The sequence below is a fragment of the Elaeis guineensis genome, chromosome 2 (assembly GCF_000442705.2).
Source record: "Elaeis guineensis isolate ETL-2024a chromosome 2, EG11, whole genome shotgun sequence".
Classification (NCBI taxonomy): Eukaryota; Viridiplantae; Streptophyta; class Magnoliopsida; order Arecales; family Arecaceae; genus Elaeis; species Elaeis guineensis.
The window spans coordinates 127,864,715-127,884,807 of NC_025994.2; the positions used below are offsets into that span (position 1 = coordinate 127,864,715).

The 20,093-nt window shown below is 39.1% G+C and overlaps 1 protein-coding gene across 2 annotated transcripts in view; it reads right to left on the minus strand.

Moving 5' to 3' along the window:
- LOC105045485 (uncharacterized) overlaps positions 1-19,745 on the minus strand; it is a 32,381-nt gene extending 12,636 nt beyond the window's left edge. The window contains exons 1-8 of one of the 2 annotated variants that reach the window (XR_832082.4): positions 18,528-19,745; positions 11,532-12,021; positions 7,088-7,175; positions 6,823-7,004; positions 5,025-5,161; positions 4,150-4,216; positions 3,018-3,174; positions 2,756-2,870 (exon numbers count right to left, since the gene is read on the minus strand). Coding sequence is in view for 1 of the 2 variants with exons in the window: in XM_010923819.4 (XP_010922121.1) it covers positions 2,756-2,870; positions 3,018-3,174; positions 4,150-4,216; positions 5,025-5,161; positions 6,823-7,004; positions 7,088-7,175; positions 11,532-12,021; positions 18,528-19,558 (2,267 nt within the window). In the remaining variant the exon portion in view is untranslated. The remainder of the gene's footprint in view (positions 1-2,755; positions 2,871-3,017; positions 3,175-4,149; positions 4,217-5,024; positions 5,162-6,822; positions 7,005-7,087; positions 7,176-11,531; positions 12,022-18,527) is intronic. The other variant, XM_010923819.4, reaches the window with a different exon arrangement.
- Positions 19,746-20,093: the final 348 nt, after the last annotated feature.

A 20,093-nucleotide genomic window follows, 5' to 3' on the forward strand; every position in this document is an offset into this window, starting at 1 on the left:
TCTTTAGTTAACGGAAAGTCAAATCATTGATGTGGCAAACAAAAGAATAGAAAATTTAAATTGAAACTGAAACTGATATAAAATTGAAACTGCAGTTCAATAACCTCTATCCACAGGGTTTGGGTTGTATCTTTCACACGTAAGAATGATTCACCTTCTTTCGCAGCACCCACCGTTGGATCGTGCAATGACCGCTTCGAGATCTGTACAAGCAGATGGAAGAGGTCGAAGTGCTTTGCAATCTGTGCAATGCACAATCCATTGGTTAGCGTTGTGAAAGAAGATCAATCATTCCTTCGCATGAACAATACAACCCAAACCCCTGTCCACATGACTGTTAGAAGTCAAGAAACAATAAAGTAAGAACACAATAAAGCATTAACATGCCAGCTTTCACATCCACTATGCGGTATAGTAGAGACATGATGCTTTCACCAGCATCCAGAAAAGGAACTGGGCCCACTGGTTAAATGGAAATCAACTCAATGGATCAGCTTAATAGAAAAAGGCTTGCTACTAAGCTAATTGGAATTATTTATGCGGTCTAGTAATCAATACTCAGAAATTTTTCTGTTAGTTAACTGAAATGCACTTGCAAACTATTATGTAGCACCAATGCATGCCTCTGTGTTTATCATCAAAAATGAAGAACCACATGTCTTAAAAAATAAATAATTAAAATTTAAAAAAAATTATAAGAATACCTCAATTTTAGTCCAATCTTACTTACCACTCATGTACTTTAAAACGTATTAAATTAGTTCTTCTAATTATCGATATGTTCTAATATGGTCCAACTGTCTATCTCCATTAACAGAATTTTATAAAATCATGAAAATACCCTAATCTCCATCTCCCTCCTCCCCTTCCTTCCTCCTCTCCGATTGATCCTCTCCTCCATCGCCAGCATCCCTCTCTCTCTCCCTCCTCTCCTTCCTTCTCACCCATTTCTCCTCCTCCATAGCGGCTTCTTTCGTCTCCACCCATTCCTTCATCTCCTCTTCTTCCACCTCATCCACTTCTCCTCCTCATCCTTTCCTCTAAACCGCCCATAAACCATCCTCCACCTCCACCCCTTCTTGCCACCAACCCATTCTTCTCGCTCTTCTTCCTCCCCATCCTCTTCTCCTTGTCCTCCTCCAACTTATTTCTTGCCGATGGCTCCTCTCCCCTCCTCCCCTTCCTCCTCACCACTTCTCCTCCTCATCCTCTTTCACCTCATTCTCTTTCTCCTCCAAACCCACCCATGAGCCTTACCCCTCTACAACGGCCCTCTGCACATCTGCCCCTTCTCACCGACAACCCATCTTTCTCCCTTCCCTTCCTTCTTATCCATTTTTCCTCCATGATGGCTCCCTCTATCTCCACCCATCCCTCTACCTCTTTCCCTTCTCCTCATCCTCCTCCTTTAAGCCACCCATAAATCCATCCCTTCATGCCATCCCCCTCCATCTCCGCTCTTTTTCGCTGACAACTCATCTTCCCCCTCCCCTTCCTCTCCATTTTCTCCTCCTTATCCTCCTCCTTCAATCCATTCCTTGCCGGCCACCCTTCTTCCCTTCCCTTCCTCCTCATCCACTCTTCTCCTTCTCATCCTCTTCCTCCTCCAAACTCCCTCCATAAGCGAGGGGCATTTCCATCCATTGAGAGAAAAAGTAAACACCGTTTGTTAGTAAAATGAACGATTGGACCATATTGGAACAAATAGATAACTGGAAGGGTCAGTTTGACATTTTTTAAAATATAGGAGTGTCAATAAAATTGAGCTAAAATTGAGGAGATGTTCCTGTAATTTTTTCTAAAATTTATTGCAAGAAATAGGATGTTAGCAGCAAAGTTCTTAATAACAAAACTTAGACATATATATACAGGTGCTTTGAAAGGTAAAATTCCAAAAACTAAGGCTACAATGACATAGAATGAGAACAGTATGGCCCAAACATACCTAGCTTGTGTTAAAATAATGATCATCCAACTACAATGACATAAGAATGAGAATAGTATAGCCCAAACATTTCTAGCTTGTGTTAAAAGAATGATCATCCACTTGTGTTTTCTTATTGAAATTCTTTTCGATGCTGTCTAATAACTTTACTGACAAGATCATTCTTCAATTACAATTACAATTACAACAGTATGGCCCAAACATATCTAGCTTGTGTTAAAAGAATGATCGTCAACCTCTGTTTTCTTCTTGAAAGTCTTTTTTGATGTTGTCTAATAACCAAAGTGAAAAGATCATTCTTCAATTACAACTACATCATAGATTTACAATTGCAAAGCCATATGTAAGCATTGTCCAGTATGTTTTATTCCTTGAAACCTGTTGATAGATAAGTAAAATCAAAAGCAGAGATATGTTTCCAGCCTCAAGCAACCACAGCAAGTTGGCATTCCTTAAAGAATCAAGAACCAGCAAATGCTCCAAAGGGTACTTGGCAGAGATAGGTCCCCATCATAAGTTTGGAGACTTGAAAGTATTTTTTTTATTATTTTTTAATCATAAGCTTCACAGGGCCTGTGGCCGGTCCTCAAGCAATAAAAGGTTTCATGCTATTTATAATTTTTAGTCTGTTGGAACTTGGATTTAAAACGTCTCTTATTCAACCTTGAACTACTTGTGCATGAATTTCAAGCAAGAAGCAGAGCTGCATCCTTCTTCAGTTTGGCATGTTTCCATCACATCATGAACATAGGATATTTTTAAAATCAAAATCAACCCTTCAATTAATGGTTTGAGTTAAAAGAAAGATACCTAAAATCTCGTATTCTTCGTCCGTGAACTTCAAATACGCCAAGGGCACCATTCACTAATGCAAATGCAAAACTTTCAGATGTGTCATCACCAGAACTTTCCGAGCTTGCCGCTTCTAGAAATTAATAGTAGGATCTATAATTTAGCAATTCTTATGGAATGACAAAAGCAGATATGCAACTGTTTAAGATAACAAATAACAAATTATAATTTCATATCAGCTGCAGCAGCAAATACTATTTCTGAGAACACATTTACTTACTAGATTCCATAGAAGTTGCAGTTGCAGTTGCAGTTGCACTGTATGACCAGTCCTTGGATGTTAATGATGATTGTCTAGAAGGTGCACTTTGAATTGGTCGAGGTGCACTTGGAAGTGTCCATTCCAGTACCGTAAATGGAAGAGCTAATGATCTAAGCTACATGAGTAAATAAAGCATATTGAGAATCATATTTGTACTGCCCTTGAATATCCATGTAAGAATCAGTCAAATGCCAATGAGAATAATGTACAGAAAAGATTCAAAAAAAATATTAAAAAAAAGAAGAAGATGGCCAGTATCATGAAAGGAAAGATGTTATTGCACCTTATTTTCCACGAACTCCAACACAACATTTCAACACAATTTGTTCAAAAATTTAGGCTTAAAAGAAAAGGTCAAAAAATAGATTGATGATGTAATTCCAACTCTCAAACAATTCGGTTTCCTAATAATTATCTGAAAAAAGCTACATATATCAATGTTCCGAACAAACATATGGACAGCGACAATCACATGCTAAATTTTACTTATTAAAAGGCTTTTCTTTTATCATTCATATTGTAATGGATATAAAAAAAATCCTTACAGTTATTAGTGTGTCTACTAGATAGCATAATGCATAAAGCCATCTAATCAACTGCTCTTATGATAAGTTAGAGTGCATCTAAAAGAGTTGAAAATCAAATCTACGCTCAAAAGAGGACTTGTCCCTTCTGAGATGTTGAATGGCATCATCATCCATTCAAGAGACCGGTGTAACATATCCCATCTCACAAACATACTTTGAGAAATTGATGCACCGAAATTCCCAGTCCCTACAGATCCGGAACATTTTCTTGTTCTACTCCAAAACAGCAGGTTGGTCTGTCCTTAGGCTTATTCAAGAGAAAAAAAAAAATTGTACGTGGTTATGTTGAGAATGTCATCTGCATAGAAAATGGTGCCTACTGGAACCTACACAGATGTGATTTATTGTCCTAGACAAAGGGTAGAGGAATGAGGATTTACCTTACCCGACAATTATGATGCAATGCTAGCATCATCTTAATATATAAATCAGTACATTAAGCAAGTTCATGCATTATCAATTTGTGGAGAATAGATTCTGCAAAAGTAGATAAAAGTGCATACCATTATGGGATTCTTTGTCATAGCCCACACCTCCACAGGAGCATCGCGAAACAAAATGAGAATATACCTGCAGATGAGGCCAAGTCAGCTTATGAAATAAGATGCCAAAAACAAACGCATTTTAACTTGAAAGGTTGATAAATAATCAAAATAAGAAAGAACAGACAACAAAATAGAAGGGATAAAGACAATTAAACATGAACTATCATACAGGCTCTAGGCAAAGCATAATTAAGCAGTTCTTTCAAATTTAACTAGTCATCTAATGTTATAGTAGTTTACAACAAATTTTGGATAGTTTAAAGAAGGAATATGATTGCATCTCCTAGCTTGTCCAACTCTCCTTTTTCTTCCTCCAGACTTATCCCCATCTTTCCTTTTGTATGCCAATTTTACCATTTCCTTAAAGGATAGAGAGTCACAAATACACTCATCTTTTTCATTTTTCTCTTTCTTCCCTCCTTTACCTCTCTCTCTTGCCTATATAATTGAATCATGATAGATTTTCAAGGATAACTACCTACCTGCACCTGAATCCACTTAAGCATGAGCTCTTGCTTTCAGTAATTAATCTCTAAATTAACACATTAGCTGCATTGCATGTGATGGATCACAGTCATCCATAGGACAAAATAATGATATTAAATCACCAGATCACAAGCATCCATCAAATATTCCTTTTAGAAAAATCGTATGGGATGGACCATGTCCATCCATGAAATCAGTCATGTGCATCAAATATGTCAAATGCTAGTAGTTACAAATTAAAATAAAATATAGAAGCTACCAAATCCTTAATATTTCTGAAAAGCACAAATATAGAGGAAAATGTATCTTCATAGTAGTCCTCAGGAAAAGTTAAGTTCAAGGCCAACCTGCCAGATGAAGATGCCCGCAGAGCTCTTATTGGAGCACGTTCTGGCTTTTGAAGTACTCGGAATGTACGATTTAGCCCACTTCTAAGGCAGGTTATAACAAGTCTATTATTATAGCCACCTCCCTTATCGTTTACCTAAATTCATCAAGCTATGCATCAACAATAAGACACTGAATTGTAACTACTAAAAAGTTATATTGCAAACAATGATGGGCAAATAATAAGGATATATATATGTACGTACGTATGTATGTATGTATGTAAAGTTATGATAATTTCAGACTTCCAAGACCATTGTTGTTCAAATCAACCAAATATAATATTAAAATAAAAATAAGATGAAAAAATGAACTTATAAACAAAAAAGACAGTTGCAATAGAAATAGTTCTACATGCATGTTGGGTATACTAGCAACCAAGGACGAAATAGAATAACGCCATAAATAGGGCCTCAAAGAGGCCAAATTACATAAAATCAGTTGGTATATCAACCCGTGCCAGTACATAAGTTTTATTCCCAACAATCAAAAGATGTTTCAGATAATTAAAGGTAAATTGCTAACAGTTAGCTATTTTGCAACTTATATTACATTAATTTTTTTTAACTTTCAATAGCAATATTTCTCCAATTATATAAGAATATTAAAATCAAAAAGTCGACAATAAATCTAGGTTTCTTGGAATGGCATCCCTTACTGATTTCAGAACACCCAAAAAAATTTTCTGTCCTTGGCTAAAGAAATAGTTAAACATTAATAAAATCAAATTTTCGAATTAATGTTGAAAATGGATCAGATAATATCCATCCAGACTTGTTTCTGATTTGAGTCTATTTGGCTAAAGGCACAAATTTTAGCATTTGATTGCTATCTGAATTCATATTTGTACCCATAAAAAAAGCAGATATAATTATGGCTAAAAATAATATTGATATTCATTTTCAGCTCTATCTAGTCTCCTGTGCCTTTCAGAAGTTCCAAAGGGGGATAAGTGACAACATCAATATGACATCTTTAAATTTGTGAATTGCATCCTTAACCGTCAGCTTTTTAATTCAAAGCATCTAACTAGCAAATAGTGAAAACTCACTAAAAAAAATCATGACGTATTAGATGTTGTTATTTCTTTTTGTTCTTTGTACAATCATTTATTTTGTTTATGAAAAATAACAACAAAAAGTTGGGAGGCTTGTATACCAAAGTAGTTAATAAAACTTAAAGTGGAATAATATTCTAACCACAAACTTTATATTATCCAATTTATATATGCACTCGCATCTCTATGTTAATCTACAATTTGTACCAATATCCATTTAAATGAACAGGGGTATAAATTTTAGCATTTGACTAATATTTAGAATCCATAAAAATGAATACAGATATAAATATACTTGCATCTGATATGTTTGAGCCTTATTTCAGATGATATTCGTATAATTGGATTTCTTTCAACAAACCATCAAATGGAAAGAGGCTCCATGCTACAATATTTCATGTTCAACCAATGATGCAGATTGAGCAGCCTATGAAAGTAGCTTTGCTTCAGAACATAGTAATTCAAATAGCATCTATATTTAAAAAGCAGCAAATGCAATTCATCAAATGGAATAAAACAAATGTACATTGCAGCCACTGCTTAAAACAATAAGCACAAAAGTAAGCTCATCCTTATATCACAATATGGACATAGAAGTACAGATATATTATGGAAAATATGGATGAAAAGTATTGGTTATGTTCTACCAGATTGTGATATTGTTAAAAACTGCAGTGATAGTTCCATATAACCACAAATACCTGACTGTATGAGAATGAAACGAGCCGAGAATTCCCAAGCCATTTTAATCCCCTTATAATGCCACTGTGAACAGAAAAGCTCACTGCAACTACATTGGCAGAAACATCAATGACATCGATCATCCCACTCTGAGTTCCTAAAGCAACAAGTGGAACTGCTGGTGCAGGATTGTTACCCCCACCTTCAGATAGAAAAAATTTAGCTAAATCATGTACAACTAATTTGAGTAAAAAAAGCATAAACAGATCGGGTCACTGGAATTACGGGCCAAAGTGGCAATTAAAGATGGAGATGGTACAGCTAGAGTGGTCACTGTAGAAGAAAGAAGATGAAGCTGGCCAGTTAAGCTGATCTGCATGAGAGAGGACTAAATAAGATGCAACAATATTGCAATACCTAGACAGCGAGATCAAATAAGCATTAGAAATAGTTTGTCTAAACGACATATAGTTCCATTAAGAGTGTCAAACAGTGTCCCAGCAAATAACCTTGAGTTCTCATGCATGCATACGTTTGTGCACATGTTCATAAAGTTGGGCCAGTATCTTTTTGTACACCTGTTGTTGGATCACATTGCTAAAACAGTGTCCCCACACTCATAATGCTTACAAGGGCTAGTTTTAAAGACCCTGCACTCTCTCTCTCTCTCTCTCTCACACACACACACACACACATGCCCCCTCCCTTTCCCCCACCCCCCACCACACCAGAGATCCAATGATACACTCTGCAAAGTGCTGGTGCATAACTAGTGACACGACAGATTTTCATTCATCTCCAAAGAGATCAGTCTAACTCTTTTCACTCACAACTTCCAAGCCCCTTTCCTATTTAGCAATCAGCACCGATATTTCACAATTTCCATTAAAGTCACTAATTAAATCCATTAATCTGTATGCTTGTCAGCTCTAACACTTTGCATGTTAACCATTACATCCTTTCATTGTTTAAATTCAGGCTAGCTTGTGTTGCACGTGATACACATCGTTGACTCATTCCCCTAGCAACTTTAGCTTTTTGGGTTCACTAGTTTGTTAACAACTTGCAGCAAGGTTCACCCAACCAGAACCTGACCTCGTGCCAGCCAGCCGGTGATGCAGTTCGATACGCCCCCATTCCAGGCCGTACTGAGTCTAAACTGATATGACAAAGAAAGCAGAGAGGGAGAACCAGGAAGAAAGAGAGAGAGAGAGAGAGGGGGGAGGGAGGGAGGAGGAAAGGAAGAGGCCGGCCAACCACGGAGATGGCCGCCAGAGGGCCACGGATGACTGTGGTGAATAGGACGGGGTGAATGGGAGAGAGGCAGAGAGGGGGGGAGGGAAAAGGAGGGAGGAAGGAGAGGGAGAGCCAACGGTGGCTATCGGAGGGCCAGGGAGACCCCCGAAAAGCCCTCTCACTCCGTCCAGTTGAAACAAGGGTAAGACACCCATTTCAATCGCAAAATTGCAATCCTTTATTTTTTTGCACCGGTTCACAATGAAGCCGCAACTGATTTGGTAAGACAAACCTGACTTACAGATGTTCAATGCATATACTGAACTAAGTTTTTCACTATTAGGATGGAGCTCATCTTAACGTATATATCTAGCTCAATAATGTAGTACACACATGGATCAATGTCATGCTACACCACTCTCCACTGGCCATACCAAACTATGCACCCCTCAATATCATACTGTATCGATACACAATAGTACATTTCATACTATTGATGTGCCTACACCAACAAATGTATTATGCATTACTATGGTACTGAAATAGGTACCAATACCAAGATGCATTACTATGGCATTGAAATAGGTACCGGTACCAAGACTTTAATCTTTGCTACAATGGTAACAAGTTAGCTCCAACACTTGTTCCTCAAGTTTCCAATAAGAAAGTTAAACTTGCATAAAATCTTAGAGGTCAAATTGATTTTCGTCAAAATGTTATTGGAGAACTTAATTTTGAATACTAAAAGCCAAAAAGTTAGGGTGCATTTGGTTAGCCATTAAAAAAATACTTTTTTTGCTTTTTGATTTTTAAAAAGCAAAAATCAAAAAGTAATGTTTGGTAACACCATGAAAAGCAAAAAGAAAAAATCAAAATAATTGCTTTATATGCAAAGCAAAAATTTTTTGCTTTCCAAAACTTGCCTTTCTGCTTTTTTGCTTCCACACATCTAAAACGTCAAATCAAAAAGTAAAGAACCTGAATCCTTCTCCCTTGTCGAGCTCTTTACCTCCCCACTCCTTCTCCCTTCCTTCCTAAATCCTTCTCCCTCGTCGAGCTCTTCACCTACCGTCCCCAAACATTGCTTTTTGCTTTATAGCAACGTAGTTACCAAACATACTTTTTACTTTTTTGCTTTTACTCAATAGCAAAAATCAAAAAAAATAAAAAATACTTTTTAAAAATCAAAAATCAACAAGTGTAACCAAATGCACCCTTAATCAGCAAACAAAGTCAAAGAAGAGTCTTACAAAACCAACTCTAAATCTATTAATTAGCAAGTGTCATCACAAAATATGGGATGGAGCATATCTAAACACACCCCCCACAAAAAAAAGAAGAAGAAGAAGAAGAAGAAAACTCCATCCTTCAACATAAATTGAAGCATCTCTGCTCAAGAGAGCCCCCTGAGAATCATCTCAATCAGTTTTTCATCCCTTCTTCCTTAATTTGTACACTTTCACGACTCCACTAATATACTCATTTCTTAATTATCCTTTTTACTATGCACATCTTAACATTCTCATTTCCGCTATCCTTTTTTCTGAACCATTTTAATTGCTCAACATTCTAAGTCATACAACATTGCAAGCCTTATTGTTGTTCTATTTAATTTTCTTTATATGCATCAACCACATATTACCCTAGAAGCACCTCTACACTTCATCCAACCAGCTTTAATTTTAGTACACTCATCTTCATGCATCCCTTCATCATTTTTTTAATAACAAATCTCAAATAACATAACCGAACACTATATGATATCTCTTGTACATTAGTCTTAATTAGGACCTCATATAAATTTCCATTTCATTAAACTTGAATGTTATATATTGTCTTTGTTCAGCTAATTTCTAAGCCCTTATGCTAGAAGTCTTATTCAATACATTCTATTTAATAAACACTATGAAGCATCATCCTTATTGGCTTAAAAAGTTAAGTTCTATTGTTACAGCACAAGCAAGATTTTCCATACCGTGCCGAATCGGTCGGTACACCCTGTATCATACCGGACCGACGGGGAACTGGCACGATTAGACCGATAAATTCGGTACACGGGCGGTATGGAAGAAAAAAAGAGGAAAAGTGAGAAAGAGAGAGAGAGAGAGGAGAGGGAAGGAGGTGGGAGCCGCCGGAGGCTGGCGGTGGCTGGCTGCGGCCGCCAGAGGGCTTTCGAGCCCCATATCGCCCGATAGGGCTTTCAAGAGAGCAAGATAGGGCTTTCAAGAGAGCGAGAAAGAGAGAGAGAGCGCTTGGAGGGGGGCGAGGGACCTACCGAACGGACGGCGCCTCCGTCGCGAGGCCTCCGATGGCCGGCAAGCCGACGCCGACGACCTGAGGGCGGTCGAGCGGGCGGAGCTGCGGGCAAAGCCCTTCCGCAGCTCCACCCCCTTCTTCTTTTTCGAAACAGACGACCGTTTGTTTCGATTTTTTATTTTATTTTTTTGTTTTAAACTTATGAAGTCGACAACCTAGTTGCCGACTTAAGGAATTTAAAAAAAAAAACACAAAAATCGTGAAGCCGGCAAACTATATGCCGGCTTCACTTAAAACTAGGTTTTTTAAAAAAATTTGCGAAACAGGAGCGACGCTCTTGTTTCACGTCAGCGGCGCCGCGCGCATAGACTGCGCCCTCCGACGACCACAGCGGCCAGCCGGAGGCCATCCGATGGCCCCGCCGACTCCTTCCCCTCCCTCTTTTTCTTTCTTCCTCTTTCTCTCTCTATTTCTCTTTCTCTCTTTTTTCTTCCGATTCGGATGCGCTTGCCTTCGTCGGTTCGGTATAGTATGGTACGAAACCGTACCGAACCATACCGTCGGCCGGCGGATACGGCCGGCGGTACCGGTTCAACATACCAGGCTTAATGCTTGTCAAGGTTCCAACACACATATCCATAATGATTTCAATATATTGTCATGCACACCATTTCTTTATAAAAACCATCAAGTTTTGTTTCTTGGTATCCTATCATAAGCTTTTTAAAGGTCAGTAAAGGTCAATTTTGAAACCTTTTTTATTTCCCTACTTGTCTGTCAATTGTTTAAGTAAGAAGATAGCTTCCATTATCGATCTTTCATGTATTAATCGAAATTAATTTTCTGAGATTTTCATTTTTCTCAAACACCGCTACAATTGGTCCCCAATTAAAGGTAGAGGTTGGCATTTGGTTGACAAGTCACAAAAACAAGTCAAACTATGAAATGAATCCAAATTTGATCAAAGTTTAGCATTATTTGGGTCAATAGATATCATTGAAGGTCTTTGTTCTTGAAGCACATTCACCTCATTTATGATGGTTTCAAATCAAAATGCATTGAAATTATGTATATCATGGTCTAAGGTAAAAAGCTAACAAATGAAAAGGAAGTGAAAAAAACATTAAAGTGCCACACATTAACCAAAAAAAATAAAACAAGCAAACCACACAAGCAAAATTGCATAAGCTCCACAATTTAAAGAAGTAAAACAGTCATAAGTTGTTCATCGACAAACCTTCACTGAAAATTCTGATGCAGTAAAACTAGAGTTTGTTAGGCGAGCACAGCTACTGCTGACAGGCTCTGGTTCTTTATCTGCATCTGGTACAGCTCTATATAACAAATTATCAGTTGATTTAGTGCATGTTTTTGAAACCATTTCTTCACCAGCCATATTAGACCCGTTTATAGTCAATGCAGCTTTCTGAGCATCTCTAGCCTTATCAGAAGTCAGAAGCCAGTTCCAAATTTTTCCATCATCAGAAATGGAGATCAGATGTGACTTGGAACCAAAATCCATTTCTTTATATAAACTTTTATGTGAAGCATAGTCAAGATCAAGTGAAGATTGTGTATATGATGACTCTGAGCATAGCCTGATAACATTTTGAATAGCAGATTCTGATTGGCAAAGAGTAATGGCAAGAACAGCTGGAGATGGAACAGCGGTACCAACTGAAGGCATTAACTCCTCCATTGTACACAGCACATGCACCTGTTCTCCTCTGCAGACAAAAGGTAATAAGTACGTTGGCAAGTTAAAGAGGCATAATGTTGTGTAACTTAATTCTCAACCTGATAAGCTAAACATCTGACAAGCAAAATTGGCAAGTCATAAAGGAAAAGGCTTTCCAGCAGCATATACAACATGCCACAGCAAGGACATGTTTAGCGTTGCTTTAAAGAAGTAGTTCTGTAGCTTTTAAAGCACACAAGTCCTTTCTAAAAAAGCACAAGTACTTGGTTACATAGTCTGAGAAGTGCTTCAACAAGAATAAAAAGTCAAAAAGCTATTTTAAGAAGAAGATAGACTTCTGGCTTCTTCTATTGTAATAACTTCTAAAAAAGCCACACACACACACACACACACACACACACAGAGATCAATAGCAAGCACACACTAAGAAAAGTCAATATTAAATTCTTCTTGACAGTATTAACATATCACTTGCAAACAATGTACACACACACACACATACATACATAAATAAATAAAAAATAAAAAAAAAAATATATATATATATATATATATATAGAGAGAGAGAGAGAGAGAGAGATACATGTATATATATACATATATATAACCTCGCTTATAGCTTCTTCTTTTGTAAGAAGTTCTAAAGCAGAAGGAATACCAAACATGCCCTAGCAAGAGAGTGATACATTCAGTTAGGATATGCAATGCACATGACCTGGAAAACACAGACAATAGGATTAGACTAGCTCAAATACCACGCCGCCAGCCCGAACCATTTTGGATGGGCTTGGGCTTAGTTTTTAAGCCCGCAGGATTGGACTGGGCCTGAAATTTAAGCCCGCACATTAAATGGGTAGGGCTTGGGTTTGCAACAACCTGACCCGAGCTCGATATCTATAAAATATAATATATAACCCAAAAACCCAAGTCCAGTAGACCAAACCTCTCTTCCCCACTTCTATCGCCACCAGGCCCACCACCAACCTTCGAATTTGATCTCAATCTTCTCCACTTCCCTTTCTCTCTTCCTCCTCTCCAAGCCCTAACCCTAATTCTCGGCATGTATTTCTTTAAATTCATCATTGCCGCCAATCCCGATCCCTCTTCGTCCAACTCCCTCATCAGCAAAAATCCTCGTTGAACAACAAGGAAGAATGGGAAGACCCTCAATCTCTCTCTTCCCTACTTCCCTTTCTCCCTTCCTCCTCTCCGAGCCCTAACCCTAATTCTCGCCATGGATTTCTTTATATCCATCTTCGCCTCCAATCCCGATCCTGAACCCTCTCCCTCTGAATTCCCCTGATAGAAAAAACTCCGTCAAATGACAAGGAAGAATGAGAAGAAGTGTCAGCCGATGATAGAGCATGGAGCTTTGGGGGTGCAAGGCAAAGGAGTTAAGCTCCTTGATCAAGACCTACAACTGGGATAAGAAGTTCAGCTTCGGCCTCAAGAAGGAGACCCACGTGGGCTTCTCTGCTCTCATATGGGAGCTGGGGAAATGGACATGGCCTCTCCGCCACCACCTTGAGGTGCTAGTCAGGGAGGCAGAGGGACCCAGCCAGTGTCTCCAATAATGATGACGGGGATGAGCCGCTGATATCTTTGAAGGAGATGGCGTGGTGGCTAGAGAACAAGACAGCCGAGTTCGGAGAAGGGAAGACATACAATACCACAGTGGAGCAGCTCTTGGAAGAGATGGAGCGGAGCAGAGACACCCCGCTTGCCAACATGAATAAGCTCAAGAATGAAGCCAAGAGTGTTGTCGCCGTCCGTTCAAAGAAGCAAATGTCACACAACATAAAGGTAGGATAGAGCCAAGGCTTTGCTCCATTAGTTGGTTTCTTTTCTTTGATTCTAAGCTCATTAGCTACTTATTTATCAATCATATATGTTTTTGTTGAGCTATTAATTCTATGGCAAGATTCCAACTTGAATCCAATCCTATGAAGTATCAACAAGCCTATCTTGAAGCTTGGAAGCCGAAGTACTAGGGTCGAGCTAGGCTCAGACCTAGCCAATTTTCGTTATACCTTGGGCTGAGCCAGGCCCCTCCTAATGAGCAAGTCTAAATGGAATACATGTCAACAAAATAGAAAGGGGCATATTCGTAAGTTTTCAAGATGAGTTCCATTGGAAAAGGATTCTAGACATTTTTAAGCTGAGTTCACAATTATAATGAATTTTAGATGTTTACATTAAGGTATTAAGGTAATAAAATTGGAAGAAAGGGGGAAACATTGTGGGGCTCAGGAAACATGGAGATGCTAACATCACGAGCACCTCACGCATGTGAACACCAGAGTTCATGTCATTTAATAGATACATTAATGCTTTCTACCTTTCTCGGACTGATAAAACTACTCAAGCCATGAAAACAGATCATCCCCTGTGAAAAGTCCAAGACTAATTTCTTCTCGACACCATTAATACATCACTTGAAAACAATGCATAAACACACATGGATACACAAATATATCTATATGTATGTATGTATAGTGCATATGGTAATGCACATGGCTATTCAAGAAATTATATAGAGGATAAATTCTAAAATGATTAAAGTATGAATGAGATGTTGATGTATCTTACCCATAAAGTAATTCATGATTTATTTGTTACATTGCATTCCTAATGTATAAATAAAATTTTATGTCTTTACTATGTACAAGCCCATAAATGAGCCCATCCCCATCTCTCCCTGATTTGAGATTACATATGAACAGGTTGGTTTCTTTGGAATTTATATTTTGGAATAATAAGGAAAATATTAGTCAAAATGTGAAAATCACAAAAGATGTGCAAATTATATATTTCTTAATGGAGTATGTGAGTATTTATGCATATACATAGAAGGCCATTGTGTGAGGCACTGAGGTGAGATAAGTTAGTGAGAAACAAGATGCCTAATTCACTGGAGAAAAAGGAGACCTGGAAGAATCTTGATCCTAGCCAATATGGTGAGCTTGAGGCTTAAGTAGGTTTTGGATAAAGAATTCACATCAACCTCCTTGGGCAAACTTGGTGTCATCTCGATAAATGAGTTGATCTCATCTCTCTCAAAATATGATCAACTCGATTAAGAGGGAGGGAATAGAGTACAGTCCCAATTAAAAATGAGAGTTCACTCAGTTAATAATGCTCCCTATATTGGATAATGGAAGTAGGATATGAGTCAACAAAAGGTTTAAATCATGGACATTTTGAAACAATACGCACTTGGGAAAAAAATAGGGGTACTTGGGAAAAGAGTATTTTTAGAATGGGTAAGTCTTCGAATAGCATATTGGCACATTTACATACTGTTTAGCATATAGAGAGAGAGAGAGAGAGAGAGATGGATAGAATCCAGTCAACCGGGTTTGAGGTCCACTTGGATGTGAACTACTACCTCTAAATTGGTTATACACCAAAATTCATGTTATTTGCAGACAACGAGCCTATCCATCAAGTGCTCAAACAGGCCAATTTAAATCATAAAAAAACAATGCATGTTTTGTGACCACTTAATGTATAGGTTAAGCCTAAGGATCTGCAAATCATGTGCTTTTTTGCATCTAAGCAATAAAGAGATAGCTAATCACATCCAACGACTCAAATCATCCATGTCAAGCTTTCATCGTATGGTCAAGACTAACAAAATCTGACTTAAAATCCGATCAACCAGATTATAGTCCACCTCATATGTTAATATGAGGTATATATATGCATGTAAGCAGATTCTATGCTCTCATTGATTAATATGCAAGCAAACACATATATATACTGTAACAATTAGTTTTTGCTTATTTTTCCTTCCTATGAGAGAAGACTATGGTCAATGAAACCTATAAGAAATGAATAAGATGTTGCATTTGCTTTTCTTCTTATTACTTTTAGATGCCCATAGCACAGTCTAAGATTTTCAGTAAGCTTGACTGTCCTAGTGAGATGAAAAAGGATACCATAAGGTACAAATACAACTATCACATTCAGTATTTTACATCGCTAACAGCTGAGATCCAAAACCAGCAAGGCTTACACCACCTATATGCTTCCAAGACATGTTCAACCATCCATTTCTATCTTGTCAGAAGCTTAATGAAAATCATCATATCGTCTATCACCAAAGCCATCCAAGTCTTTAAAAATCATGCTACTACTATCTTGCAGTCACTCCATTTTTATTAGGAGGTTCCATACACATATCTTAATTTGTCCTCACTACCTTAAGCATACATTCACTCCACATTCCCGGTTCCTCTATGATCACATAGTTGCTAATATAACTTCCTTACTGTTCACAACTCGTACAATAAAAGATTTAGCCAAAATTTTCACTTTGGTACTAACAATTCTTGCACGACAAACCACTCAAATATATCCTTAAATAATATATACCCTCTGATCATATTGAAAATACCTCAATTAATCTTTCCATCCTTTTCTAGTGTTAGGCTTAGTTGAAGTCAAAAAAATATATTACCTTACAAACTTCTGATTATAAACTTGAAGGGCTTATTGTCAAAAATGCACCATGAAAATTCAATTATTCTGTACATATATTCGAGATCATATGAGAGGTATGTTACAAAGTGGAGATAGTTGAAGGGGATGATGTGTGGTGAAATTATAGAGGACAAATATTAGAAAGGCATAAGAGAAAAATAGTATGGATCAAGGAGAAGAAACCTAAGCAAGAAAAATACCTGCCCTTGAGCCATAAGAAGGAAATGTAGCTCATATTTTATGTAGAAGAGTCATGAAGAGGTTGAGAGGAAGACCTTATGATAGTCTAAATGAAAGTTGTTAGCAAGCATCTCAAAAAGTTTGCCCTGATAGAGAAGCCGCTTAGAGGAATAAGTGGTAGACAATTTTGTTTCAAACATAACTCTGTATAAATGGAATAAGTGTTGTTTGTTATATTGTGAATATCATTATGGTTATGTACTAATATGTGACATCTGGCAGTTACTTGTCCTTGTATTTCTATTCTTTCTCTGTTCATGTTGGAATATTACGAGTCCTAATTCAATCCAAATCAATCCAAACTTAAAGATAAAAGACAAGGAGCAATGTTTTGTGCAGGCCACTCCATTATTGAACCAAATTAGCAGGATGCATTCTGTACTTCCTTCTCTATTATCAATTTATAACTTCCTTTTGCATCATTTCCGTTTTCAAGATATAGAATCCAATATATGATCTTAGATTTGATTTCTCAGTCCAGTTCTATGTTCCGATCCCCAAAACCCACTTTTTCCTTTCTGCCAAACATCTAACATCCAAAATGAGAATGATCAAACAATATTACAAACTATCAGCTCCTTGACTTGTGAGTTATGACTTCTTCCTCTTGTAGTAATTATGATTGTTAAAAATATGAAATTTCTCATACAAGGTTAGAATACAAGTTAAAAATCCAAGTTTAGGATCACATAATAATATTTTCCTGACAAGATATCATTTTCTCAGGTTTTTCCACCTACCAAGGGAATGCCACTCTGAGACAATTTACATGTTTGTTAGTATAACCATCCAACTACTCTACCAAATTAATCACACCATCTACCAAATTAATCACACCATCACAAGCATTTGCTGCCACCAATAGTTGCACTAATATAGTCCTTTCAGCTATTGATCAGTTACGGTCCCATCAATCCAAGGTCGTGGGAGAGGTGGATTAAGGACAGACCTAATCTTTGACATTTTTCTTCTTTTTGCACAATACTGCCCTGGGATTTGAACCTGTGTTATTGCATTTGCTAGCCCAAGCCTTTTACCATTGCACCAAGCAATGGGCCCCTCCCTAATGTAGTCCTTTATCAAAAAAAAAGGGGCCTATGCTTCTTAATGCTCTTCCTTGACTTCATACCCATGCTAAGCTCACCTTCTGCCTAAACCCTAGATAGTACAACATGATGATCAGAGTCTCATCTCTTATAATCTTTTCCCGCGTGTTTTAAAACTGTGCGCTGTTCTGCATTAATTTGGAAATACACCCTTAGAGTGGTTAGTCAATTGTGCACATCCTCATCTATCTTCTTGCAAACATGGTATCAGATCTTGCATAATATAGTTATGTATATAGCATATATTTGGCATCCATGAAATTCCCAAAAGAGTGAAATTTTTCCACATTCTAATCTGACAAGTTTGCAATCTCAACGGCTCAAACAATTAACAAATCTTGTATAGCTACCGTCCAGATCCATCTATTAACTGGTCTTGCCAATGGTCATTATGTCATTGAAGCCAAGAGTCGCAACATGTTACAATCCTTAGAGCATCAATATTATAATTAATGTCAATTTATTTTTGTCCAAAGATCATCTTCTCTGAAAAGTGGAAACATGAGCTTTTGTTCTAATCTGTTCTCACAAAATCTTATTTATGTTTTTCTTAGGATCGAAATTCCCCTTTTCATCATAATCTCTTAAACACAATGCAAAACATTTCCTAACCTTTTCTTGCAGAAGAGCATACATAGGAATCCACAGAAGACAGACAAAAAAACAAAAATCATTGAATGCGAGGATGACTTGAGGGCCTTACTCTTTCCGCTTCCAGACACCAAGCTTCCCATCAAGATGAGCACAGTAGAGCAGATCGAGATCAGGATCGGGCACCAAATCCAAGAACTTGCCGCAACCACGGGGCAGGGGCGTGGAAGAGAGGGAGGTACCGTACTGGAGGTCGAACACGATGAACTCCTTGGGGAAGGTGATGAGGAGGATGTGCCTCCACCGCGGGGAGAAGCAAAGCCGCGCAAAGAATAGAGGGAAGAGTGCAAGAGCAGGGGAGGACGGGGAGGCTCCGCCGGCCTCCCTCTCAATCTTCTGAAGATCAGAGAGATCTCCGATCCCGGAGACCTGGTGCTCCTGAATGGAGACGTCGCCATCCCCGCCGCCGGCGCCCCCGCCCAGAGCGATCGTAGAGAGCAGGAAGCCCCGGAGACCGAGGGTGCAGAAGTGCCGGGAGTCGAAAGGATCGCGGCGGATGCAAGAGAGGTACTCGGGGGCGGCGTCGTACTTCCAGAGGCAGCGGCCCGAGGCGGCGTTCCAGAGGGCGAGGAGGGAGGGCCCGTGGATGGAGGCGAGGAGCCAGGAGTCAGAGCGGACCCAGCAGAGGTCCTGGATCCCGAGCCTGGAGCGGTCGGCAGAAGAGTCCAGCTCGAGCCAGAGGAGGACCTGGCGGGATCGGAAGTCCCAGAGGGCGATGCGGCCCTGGCGGTCGCCGACCGCGAGGCGGAGGTGGGAGTTGGAGACGTCGTCGAGGGCGGATAGGTCGCGCGAGAGGGGCTGAGGAGACCAGCGAACGGAGGTGACGAAGGGGGCGAGGGCGTGCGGGGAGGTGCAGGAGTAGGAGGCGGCGCCACCGCCGGAGGAGGAGTGATGGTGGTGAGGGGGGGGCATGGGGAGGACGGAGACGAGCTGCATGGATCGGGGGTCGGCGACGACGACGCTGCTGCCGGCGCCGTAGGCCAGGAGGCCGCTGGGGCTGCAGTCGGCGGAGCCACCGTTGCTACGGCTGGGAGGGCCGGGGAGCATGCAATCCCACGTCTCCTGGGATCGCGCCGACGCCATCGTGCCACTCCCTCTCACCGCCTTTTCTTCGTACACCGCTGCCTATTTCTTGCTTGCCCTTAGTCTACAGGTTAGTTGGAACCAGGGAGAGGGGAGGGGGCAAGCGGAGGAGATCGGGATCACAACAATAAAGAACACAAACAACTTCGAAAAAAAAAAAAGAAGCAAAAAAATTTTCTAGAAACAAAATCAAGATTCAAGGAGCCCTGGCAGCCGCCTCCTCGGTTTTATAGAATTCGCAGCGGTATTCACGAATGAGCCCTTGGCACGTGTCCCAGCAAATTTGAGGCCTAGGGCCTCATTCGCTCGTAATCAGTCAGTACAGTGCCAAATAGGCATATTATATATAGGCTTCACAATGGACCGAATTGGATATGAATTTGGATCGACTCAAATTCGATCCGATATCTCAATATTTTGATCTGAACCTAACTCATGATCTAGCGAGTCAATATTTTCTTTACTCATACTTTATCCGATTATGTATCAAGTTATCCAATCAAATATTCGTCCCATCTAAATAAGATTTTCTAGA